The sequence below is a fragment of the Triticum dicoccoides genome, chromosome 6B (assembly GCF_002162155.2).
Source record: "Triticum dicoccoides isolate Atlit2015 ecotype Zavitan chromosome 6B, WEW_v2.0, whole genome shotgun sequence".
Lineage (NCBI taxonomy): Eukaryota > Viridiplantae > Streptophyta > Magnoliopsida > Poales > Poaceae > Triticum > Triticum dicoccoides.
Genome location: NC_041391.1, coordinates 576,480,174 through 576,491,472, shown reverse-complemented (window position 1 = coordinate 576,491,472; position 11,299 = coordinate 576,480,174). Strand labels below are relative to the sequence as shown.

Sequence of the window (11,299 nt, the reverse complement as noted above, 5' to 3'; positions counted from 1 at the left end):
GAATCGCAAACGCGTTTTGCGGGCCGGCGGGATGCGGGATCTACTAAAGTTGCTCAGTAAAGCCTTGAACCCAATTATGTGAACTCATCAATGTTCATTTCGACACAACACTAGAAATTGTGTCACTATAGTATGCAGGCAAAACAACATGGAGCAAACAACATACTCAAATTATACTAGCAAGCAATACAATTCTGGCTCCCCCTTTCATCTCTTTCATAAACCATCCTTAAGCCCCTCCTCACCGCCGTCCCCAGCCTCCCCCCTCCGGCAAGAGCCGAGCGACCACCTGATAAATCCCCTCTCTTCAGTCTCCCTCCCCGTTTTCCTCCCGCCCCCGAGTAACCGCTCTCCCCATCATCCCCTTCCCGCCTCCGCCCTCCTCCAGAACCTCAGCAAGAAACCAACCCGTCTTCCCCTCTCTGCTGCCCACCCACCCATCGTCGAGAGATGAACGACGTGCAGCGGACGGAGGCCCTGCTCCTGGCGGCGCGCTTCCTGACGGGAGGCGCCGCCAACTTCGCCGTCGCCCTGCCCAAGACTGCTCTGCCCGCCGCAGCCGCGCAGCTGGCCCGGCGTGCTCGCGAGATTGCGGATTCCGCGAACGAGTCTGAGTTCGACAGCTCCGGCCTGCGCGCCGCCGCCGACACGCTGTCACAGGCAGACGCGGGCAGCAGGCCCCGGGCCATCACGGACCTGCTGCGGGAGTGCTTCCTGTTGGAGGGGCTCGCGGCCGGGAGAGACGCGGCTGCCTCGGAGGGCCTCAGGCGAGGCATCCTGGACTTGGCGATGGCCGGGGGGACCCTCCTCCGCGTCCTCCCGACCCGCCGTTGGGATTTCTTGCTCTCGGCGGAGATGGCGCAGGATCGTGAGGAGGCCCGCGAGAGGGACGGGGCCCGTGAGGACGAGGCCGCGCCCGCGACGGCCAAGGTGGTTGCTGACGCCGCGACGCCGAAGGGGGCTACTGAGGCCACGACGACGGCGGGATGGTGGTCGCGGCTCGCGAGCCGGTTCTCCAAGAAGAAGAGGCTGAGCGGCGGCGAGGAGACGGACCCCGAAGCTCCGCTGATAGCACGCAGCCAGCCTGACCCCAGCCCCAGCCGCTCCCCCTCGGTGAGTAGTTCTCGAGTCTTCTGATGACATGATAAGAAATCTAACGATGTGAATGCATAGACAAATCCAACATTAGAAATGTGAGCTCGGATTATATTGGCTCAATATGCCAACATTTGATCTTATACAGCTGATTCTGTTGATATGTCAAATTAAAGTCAATTACATTTCTATCGCAAGATATATGAATAGTGGATATCTATTGCCATTTTTCAGATTATGGTTCCAGTTTTTGCATAGTTTTGATATGATGGTTTGTGCACAGCTCTTGACATATCTAGTTTTACTGTTGCGCGTCATGTTCACATTCAGGTTTACCCATTAAAATAATTTGCATTAGTGCTCAACAATACAAGAGTTGTATCTTTAGGAACGTGAACTTCCTATTAGAGTTGAATTTTGTGCAAGAGTGGAAGATGCTTTTTTCTAGGGAGCAAGAGTAGAAGATGCTGTTCGTTAGAGGATAGAATATTGCAATATTTCCTCTGTCTGTCTTGCATCTAATCGTGATGTGATAAGGAAACTGTCATGAAATTATTTGTATCGATATATTGGTTATGGTTTAATTTTAACATATCTCCCCACCACATACATCTATCATCACATTATAATTCAGATTGTTAGAATTTTACCAAATGTTTCTACCAACTAGGTTTTCTCGAACATTTTACGAATTTCTTTCCTTGAGATAGATGCGCTTTCATGGTCTATTTCATATGATGATGGAATGCTAGTAGCAGCAAAATCCAAACAGCTGGTGTATGATCAGTGTTTGTGTGCCAAGTTCTGCTTTGATCCATGATATTTGGTCTGTCAAAAATACTCTAAGCTAGTAGTAGTACTATTTTATCTACACTAGATGGTGCTAGATTGCTAGACGATCAGTGTTCAGAGAAGAGATATCAAGTAACTTCTTTGCTGTGTAGCAGACTAGCAGTAGATGTTTCTTTTGAATTTAGGGTTATTACTCTGAAATACAGTACCAGATAATCAGCTGGAGTAATATTGCATATTGGCGTTGACTTTGAGCAGGACTCGTCGCCGCCATGGGGCAACTGGCTCATTGTCCAGATGTTTGCGCTCTCTGGGTCGATGTGCCTACTTCCGTACATGGGTCCTGCCGCGCTGCTCGGTAAAGACTATTCAGATAACTACAGGTGGTGGGTTCACCTTGCATTTCAGATAGTGTGGTGCTTGGTGGTCGTGGGAGTACCCTGCGCCTTGTCCGGACGGTCATGGATCGAGGAGCAGTATGCCCGTTTCGCCGCTCACCTCGGGATGTTGGGTATGTGCGTTTTCTTCTTCTTGTCTCACGGCCACCAATACAGTTTCTTTGATTCAGAATTTTTGGAATGAACTAATGGTTATGTGATAATAGGTATCACCATGAACATCATTATGTTCTCTCACTGGATGCTGGCCCCCAATGCCCTGTACACCATGTGGGCTTTCCTAGCGCTGGCCCGCCTATGCTTCCTCGGGTATTGGATACGGGTATGAATTCTTGCCTCTCTTGCTCTTTATACTGTTTATTTTTTTTCGCGAATACGCAAAGCTTGCGTATCATTCATTAAAAGGGAGGGGAATAGAATTACAAAGAGGTAGGGTGAGGGCATTAGGGTACAGCGTACACAGGATAGGCGAGGACCCTAGTGCGAGCATGAGGGAAAGACGGGTGTGCTCAGCCCCGAGACATCACAAGATAGTTACGGCAATAGAGCGGCGAGTCCATTGGCCCCTGCCTTGGCCCAAGCACGAGCTTCCTCCTGGATGTCATGCAATAGTCTGGAGGTGGAGGGGGTGATGCCATCAAAGACACAAGAGTTCCGGTGTTTCCAGATGAGCCATGCAGCTAAGATGATGATCGAGGCGGTGCCTTTCCGCAGCGCTGCCGGTGCCGCAGCTGTTGTGTCGTGCCACCAGTCCAAGAAGTGGACATCAGAGGTAGGGGCTAGGGCGTGATGGTGGCACCATGAAAAACAGTCATGCCAGACCTGGCGCGAGAATGGGCAGGCAACAAGGATGTGCTCCATAGTCTCCATCTCCTGATCGCATAGGACACAGGCGGCGTGGTGCGGGAGGCCATGTCTGGCCAGTCGAGCCGCCGTCCAGCACCTGTCTTGGAGAGCAAGCCAAGCGAAGAATTTCACCCGCAATGGCGCCCAGGACCGCCAGGTGAGCTTCCAGTGCGGAGCGCGCACGGAGCCGGCGAAGAGAGCCATGTAGCAAGATTTGGCGGTGTAGGTGCCGTTTTCGGTCCAGCGCCACAGAAGGCGGTCCGGCTGATCGATGAGCGTAAGGGGTTGCAGCCGGCGCCACAACTCCTTTATACTGTTTACATTTGCGAAATTTGTACTTACCCTTTTGCATGAATGTCAAATGCAGTGTTGTATGGTGGGTGAGATATAAGCAGCTAGGAGAAAAAGCAGCAAGCAGGCACTGGAAGCTGCTTTCATGCAAGAAGATATGCGCCGGCAATCAGACGACAAACGTGTGCTCTTCTCAATTTTGAATGTGGCCGCAATGGTTGAAGCTTCGGGCTTCTTTGAAATGAATTTGTGATACTGATGCATGTAGTTGGATCCATGGAAACTTGTCTTTTGCTTTTTCTCTCTTGAAGGCAAGCTATAAACTGCTTATGTAAATTCTTTCCGTTTTCTAGATAATTGAAGTACATTCGGACCTCCGATTTCTGTCAAACTCGGCTTGAACTGCCTTTACCAAAAGCCCGAGTCTAAATGCAGTAGAATTGACACCCCCATTGCAAACCTGAGATAGCAGAATGGTGACAAATACTCCCTCCGTTCCTAAATATACTATGTCTTTTTAGAGACTCCAATAAAAGACTACATACCGAGCAAAAAGAGTGAATCTACACTCTAAACTACGTTTATATACATCCGTATGTAGTCCATAGTGAAATCTTTAGAAAGACTTATATTTAGGAACGGAGGGAGTATAATGGAACAATGTAGGTTCTGTATGCAAACGATTCACTACAAGATTTTCTAGGATATGATTCAATACAAAATGAATGTATGCTTTACCCCTCATAACGCAAATTTTATTAATCACTGATATGATCTAGGACGGAGTAGGTGTCTGCATATCTTCATGTGTTAAGCACCAAAAGAATCCTGCCGGCACGAGAGAAAGGATCAAAAGAAGTATCATTGTAAAGTTGTCCTGCAATTCTTGATTCTGGTACACAAATCGCACCACCAAGAGCCAAACCGCCCATGCGATGCCACCTGTGAGTGTAAAACCCTGGGAAATCATGGTAAATCTGTCAGAGCGCATACATAATCGCGCACCACTCGGTGAGATTTACCGGTGCCGATTCCCATCATACATAATGCACGAGCTGAATAACTAGCGAGTAAATTCAGGCATTGAGTATGTACGGTTCAACCACTGAATATCTGAAACGTCTGTCAACTCTGCAGAGCTAGTACATAAGAGGATCAACCAAGGAAGGAGATGTACTATTACGTACCCTGATGAAGATTGACCAAAATTTTATCTGGGCGGCGGTCCGCCGTGGTCGCCGGCCTTCTTCCATCCCGCGGAAGGAACGGTCCCCCTGGATCGCTGCAGTTCCCGGCGGCTGCAACAACGGAGCAGAGCGAGATTGGTCGCGTTGACGGGACGATTTCATCAGAAGCAGGTGACTACCGGCTAAAAACGGGAATCCAGCCATGGATGGAGCCCGCCGGCGCCTGACGCCAAGTCGTCAAGAGAGGAGATTTTATGGTTTCAGATAGGTCGATGAGGAGTCTTTCTTGTAGAGAGAAGAGAGGTCGTCCTCGGCTTGACTTCATGGTTTCTATAATTGATCTTGTTTCGGCTTTCATTTTTTTTTTCAAAATCGAAGGAGTCCAAATGCCTCTATCAATTACAGTAATTAAGAATTTCGCAATTTTTTTATAGTAATTAAGAAGAATATAATTGTCCAGCGAATTAACAAAAAATTGAGTAAACCGTTACAACAAACACAAGTCACACCCATGCAACATGACCGTGCATGTTACACCACCGGACGGCATGGGCACTGACTCACGCTTAACACGTGCCGCCGAGAAGAAATATGTTGTCGAGGTCGGAACAAGTGTCATCATCATACTTACCTCGTGGCAAGTCACTAAATTTCACCATCGACCCCCCGCCAAAAAAAAAATCACCATAGATAACCATGAAGTGGGTTCTCTTCTCATCACGAAAGCCACACAAGAATCCACGCCGGCCCATGCCAAATAGCCGGACACCCCCGCTAGTAGCTAGGCATCTCTGATTCGAAGGCGAGCAATGGAAGACAAATATGCAATGCCTATGTGCCGCATCGGATCACCACCACTAGGTGCCCATCACCTGTCATTGTCACTGCCTAGACGACACCACCATAGCCCCTGATTGCACAACAACCAAAAAAAGCGCAGACCCGCAAACCCACCAGAAACCCGACTACCAAAACCTCGTCGCAGCTCAAGCATCGCTCAACACCGTCGTAGTTGTTGCACAAGGCACCACGCCAACTCCACATCATCCGACGGACACCTGCCAACCGCGATGTCACACACATCGAGTCCTAGGTATGCGCAAGAAGGTCAGGGCTTTTGAGAATACGCACCAAAGGGAAGGCCTACACGGGAGACGACATTGTCTGACCCTACTGTTGTTGAGAGATTTACATAAGTCCTAGCAGTGGTACTAGAGGGAGTGCGTGAGATTTCGTTAGGAGACCACACATAACACAAAGTCACACGACATACACAGGTTCAGGCCCCCAATGCGGGTAAAAGCCTGACTTCCCCCCTTAGTATTTTCCTTACACATGTGGATGAAGGGAATATGCCCTAGAGGCAATAATAAAATTATTATTTATTTCCTTGTTTCATGATAAATGTTTATTATTCATGCTAGAATTGTATTAACCGGAAACTTAGTACATGTGTGAATAAATAGACAAAACAAAGTGTCCCTAGTATGCCTCTACTTGACTAGCTCATTTGTCAAAGATGGTTATGTTTCTTAACCATAGACATGTGTTGTCATTTGATGAACGTGATCACATCATTAGGAGAATGATGTGATGGACAAGACTCATTCGTTAGCTTAGCATTATGATCGTTATAGTTTCATTGCTACTGCTTTCTTCATGACTTATACATGTTCCTCAGACTATGAGATTATGCAACTCCCGAATACCGGAGGAACACTTTGTGTGCTATCAAACATCACAACGTAAATGGGTGATTATAAAGATGAACTACATGTGTCTCTGAAGGTATTTGTTGGGTTGGCATAGATCGAGATTAGGATTTGTCACTCCGTGTTTCGGAGAGGTATCTCTGGGCCCTCTCAGTAATGCTCATCACTATAAGCCTTGCAAGCAATGTGATTAATAAGTTAGTTGCGGGATGAAGAATTACGGAACGAGTAAAGAGACTTGCCGGTAACAAGATTGAACTAGGTATGATGATACCGATGATCGAATCTCAGGCAAGTAACATACCGATGACAAAGGGAACAACGTATGTTGTTATGCGGTTTGACCGATAAAGATCTTCGATGAATATGTAGGAGCCAATATGAGCATCCAAGTTCCGCTATTGGTTATTGACCGGAGATGTGTCTCGTTCATGTCTAAATAGTTCTCGAACCCGTAGGGTCCGCACGCTTAACGTTCGATGACGATTTGTATTATGAGTTATATGTTTTGATGACCGAAGTTTATTCGGAGTCCCGGATGAGATCACGGACGTGACGAGGAGTCGAAATGATCGAGACATAAAGATTGATATATTGGACCATGTTATTCGGACACCGGAAGTGTTCCGGATAGTTTCGGATAAAAGCGCAGTGCTGGAGGGTTTACCGAAACCCCGGGGAACTAATGGGCTACCATGGGCCTTATTGGAGAGAGAGGAGGGCAGCCAGGGCAGGCCGCGCCCCCCCTAGCAGTCCGAATTGGACAAGGGAAGGGGGGCGGCGCCCTCTTTCATACTCCCTCTCCCTCTCCTTCCTTCCGCCTCTCTTCCTTGTGGAGGAATCCTACTAGGACTAGTAGTCCTAGTAGGACTCCCTCTCCTTGGGTGCGCCCCTAGGGCCGGCCGGCCTCCCCCTCCCCCCTTTATATACAGGGGTAGGGGGCACCCTAGAACACACAAGTTTCTCTTAACCGTGTGTGGTGCCCCCTCCATAGTTACACACCTCGATCATACCATCGTAGTGCTTAGGCAAATCCCTGCGTCGGTAACATCATCATCGCCGTCACCACGCCATCGTGCTGACGGAACTCTCCCTCGACATCAACTGGATCAAGAGTTCATGGGACGTCATCGAGCTGAACGTGTGCTGAACGCGGAGGTGCCATACGTTCGGTACTTGGATCGGTTGGATCGTGAAGAAGTTTGACTACATCAACCGTGTTACTAAACGTTTCTGCTTTCGGTTTACGAGGGTACGTGGACACACTCTCCCCTCTCGTAGCTATGCATCTCCTAGATAGATCTTGCATGATCGTAGGATTTTTTTTTGAAATTACTGCGTTCCCCAGCAGTGGCATCCGAGCCAGATCTATGCGTAGATGTTATATGAACAAGTAGAACACAATGAGTTGTGGGCGATAATAGTCATATTGCTTGCCAGCAACGTCTTACTTTGATTTGGCGGTATTGTTGGATGAAGCGGCCCAGACCGACATTACATGACCGCGTTCATGAGTCTGGTTCTACCGACGTGCTTCGCTCACAGGTGGCTAGTGGGTGTCTGTTTCTCCAACTTTAGTTGAATCGAGTTTGACTACGCCTGGTCCTTGTTGAAGGTTAAAACAGCACACTTGACGAAAAATCATTTTGGTTTTGATGCGTAGGTAAGAACGGTTCTTGCTAGAAGCAGTCACGTAAAACTTGCAACAACAAAGTAGAGGATGTCTAACTTGTTTTTGCAGGGCTTGCTATGATGTGATATGGTCAAGACATGATGTGATATAATTTGTTGTATGAGATAATCATGTTTTGTAACAGAGTTATCGGCAACTGGCAGGAGCCATATGGTTGTCGCTTTATTGTATGCAATGCAATCGTCATGTAATTGTTTTACTTCATCACTAAGCGGTAGCAATAGTCGTAGAAGCAATAGTTGGCGAGACGACAACAATGCTACGATGGAGATCAAGGTGTCGCGCCGGTGACGATGGAGATCATGACGATGCTTCGGTGATGGAGATCATGAGCATAAGATGATGATGGCCATATCATGTCACATATTTTGATTGCATGTGATGTTTATCTTTTATGCATCTTATTTTGCTTAGTACGGCGGTAGCATTATAAGATGATCCCTTACTAAATTTCAAGGTATAAGTGTTCTCCCTGAGTATGCACCATTGCAACAGTTTGTCGTGCCGAGACACCACATGATGATCGGGTTTGATAAGCTCTACGTTCACATATAACTGATGCAAGACAGTTTTGCACACGCAGAATACTCGGGTTAAACTTGACGAGCCTAGCATATGCAGATATGGCCTCGGAACACTGAGACCGAAAGGTCGAACGTGAATCATATAGTAGATATGATCAACATAGTGATGTTCACCATTGAAAGCTACTCCATCTCACGTGATGATCGGACATGGTTTAGTTGATTTGGATCACGTGATCATTTAGATGACTAGAGGGATGTCTATCTAAGTGGGAGTTCTTAAGTAATATGATTAATTGAACTTTAATTTATCATGAACTTAGTCCTGATAATATTTTGCATGTCTATGTTATTGTAGATCAATGGCCCGTGCTACCGTTCCTTTGAATTTTAATGTGTTCCTAGAGAAAGCTAAGTTGAAAGATGATGGCAGCAACTACATGGACTGGGTCCGTAACTTGAGGATTATCCTCATTGCTGCACAGAAGAATTACATCCTGGAAGCACCGCTAGGTGCTAGGCATGCTGCCGACGCAACGGATGACATTAAGAACGTCTGGCAGAGCAAAGCTGATGACTACTCGATAGTTCAGTGTGCCATGCTTTACTGCTTAGAATCGGGACTGAAAGTGCAATTGTCACTCAATTACATTTTGATGATTGATCACAATATGATTCGCGAGGACTAATGTCGGTTGTCAAGTTTATTTCAGGACATTAACGCTTCTTGTGCATCGGCAGACGTCGGTAACCCTATCAAGTCCAAAGAGAGAAAAGACGGTGTTCGGTGTCGGCTCGAGAAGTTTTTCGGTTTCTTTTTGAGTCATAGGAACATCCGTACTATCAAGAGGGGTTGCTATGATCTTGGAGTTGGGGAACTCAAACTTCTCTCTTCCTCCTTTGTTATCCGCTTCAGGCTTTATCGGGAGTTTCTTCATGTGTCAGGGCCTTCTCCCTCTCGTCTCCACCACCTCATGCTTCTCTCTGATTGGTGTGGGTGCCCGGGGTCTAGTGCCCCGGGTGCTCGGGCCCTTCGTGAAGGAAATATGCCCTAGAGGAAATAATAAAGTTATTATTTATTTCCTCGTATCATGATAAATGTTTATTATTCATGCTAGAATTGTATTAACCGGAAACATAATACATGTGTGAATACATAGACAAACTTAACGTCACTAGTATGCCTCTACTTGACTAACTCATTAATCAAAGATGGTTGTGTTTCCTAACCATAGACATGTGTTCTCCTTTGATTAACGGGATCACATCATTAGAAGAATGATGTGATTGACGTGACTCATTCCGTTAGCTTAGCACTTGATTGTTTAGTATATTGTTATTGCTTTCTTCATGACTTATACAAAGTTCCTACAACTATGAGATTATGCAACTCCCGTTTACCGGAGGAACATTTTGTGTGCTACCAAACGTCACAACGTAACTGGGTGATTATAAAGGAGCTCTACAGGTGTCTCCAAAGGTACATGTTGAGTTGGCGTATTTCGAGATTAGGTTTTGTCACTCCGATTGTCAGAGAGGTATCTCTGGGCCCTCTCGGTAATGCACATCACTATAAGCCTTGCAAGCAATGTAGCTAATGAGTTAGTTACGGAATGATGTATTATGTAACGAGTAAAGAGACTTGCCGGTAACGAGATTGAACTAGGTATTGGATACCGACGATCGAATCTCGGGCAAGTAACATACCGATGACAAAGGGAACAACGTATGTTGTTATGCGGTTTGACCGATAAAGATCTTCGTAGAATATGTAGGAGCCAATATGAGAATCCAGGTTCCGCTATTGGTTATTAACCGGAAATAGTGCTAGGTCATGTCTACATAGTTCTCGAACCCGTAGGGTCCACACGCGTAAGGTTTTGAAGACAGTTATATTATGAGTTTATGAGTTTTGATGTACCGAGGTTTGTTCGGAGTCCTGAATGAGATTACGGACATGACGAGGAGTCTCAAAATGGTCGAGACATGAATATTGATATATTGGAAGCCTATATTTGGATATCGGAAGTGTTCCGGGTGAAATCGGGATATTACCGGAGTACTGGGAGGTTACCGGAACCCCCCGAAGGCTTAATGGGCCTACATGGGCCCTAGTGGAGAGGAAGAGAGGAGGCAAGGGGCTGGCCGCGCCCCCTCCCCCCTAGTCCGAATAGGACAAGGAGGGGGGGGGGGGCGCTGCCCCCCCCCTTTCCTTCCCCTCTTCCTCCTCCTTCCCCCCTTCTCCTTCTCCAACTAGGAAAGAAGGGAGTCCTACTCCCGGTGGGAGTAGGACTCCCCCTTGGCACGCCCTGCTTGGCCGGCCGCCCCCTCCCCCTTGGCTCCTTTATATACGGGGGCAGGGGGCACCTCTAAGACACAAAAATTGATCTCCAAGATCTCTTAGCAGTGTGCGGTGCCCCCCTCCACCATAGTCCTCGATAATATTGTAGCGTTGCTTAGGCGAAGCCCTGCGATAGTAGAACATCAAGATCGTCACCACGCCGTCGTGCTAACGGAACTCTTCCCCGACACCCTGCTGGATCGGAGTCCGAGGATCGTCATCGAGCTGAACGTGTGCTAGAACTCGGAGGTGCCGTAGTTTCGGTGCTTGATCGGTCGGGCCGTGAGGACGTACGACTACATCAACCGCGTTGTTCTAACGCTTCCGCTTTCGGTCTACGAGGGTACATGGACAACACTCTCCCCTCTCGTTGCTATGCATCACCATGATCTTGCGTGTGCGTAGGATTTTTTTGAAATT

The 11,299-nt window shown here is 47.4% G+C and overlaps 1 protein-coding gene and 1 long non-coding RNA gene across 2 annotated transcripts; one reads left to right on the top strand and one right to left on the bottom strand.

Annotated features, from left to right (window-relative positions):
* Positions 1-356: 356 nt before the first annotated feature.
* Positions 357-3,766, top strand: LOC119326777. The gene is made up of 4 exons (XM_037600387.1): positions 357-1,113; positions 2,146-2,398; positions 2,492-2,607; positions 3,499-3,766. Exons 1-4 carry the CDS (start codon positions 451-453, stop codon positions 3,520-3,522), a joined length of 1,056 nt encoding a protein of 351 aa, XP_037456284.1. The 5' UTR covers positions 357-450; the 3' UTR covers positions 3,523-3,766.
* Positions 3,767-4,089: 323 nt separating this feature from the next.
* Positions 4,090-4,889, bottom strand: LOC119320416. Its single transcript, XR_005154973.1, has 2 exons — positions 4,610-4,889; positions 4,090-4,380 (listed from the first exon to the last, which is right to left on the bottom strand). It is a non-coding gene; the product is annotated as an uncharacterized LOC119320416 (long non-coding RNA).
* Between the last annotated feature and the right edge of the window lie 6,410 nt (positions 4,890-11,299).

Excerpts from the sequence above, each read along its gene's own strand:
- LOC119326777 (XM_037600387.1), top strand. The coding sequence starts at position 451 with ATGAACGACGTGCAGCGGACGGAGGCCCTGCTCCTGGCGGCGCGCTTC. Across the intron at positions 2,399-2,491 it reads CGCTCACCTCGGGATGTTGG|GTATCACCATGAACATCATT; the intron begins GTATGTGCGTTT and ends ATGTGATAATAG. Across the intron at positions 2,608-3,498 it reads TCCTCGGGTATTGGATACGG|TGTTGTATGGTGGGTGAGAT; the intron begins GTATGAATTCTT and ends TGTCAAATGCAG.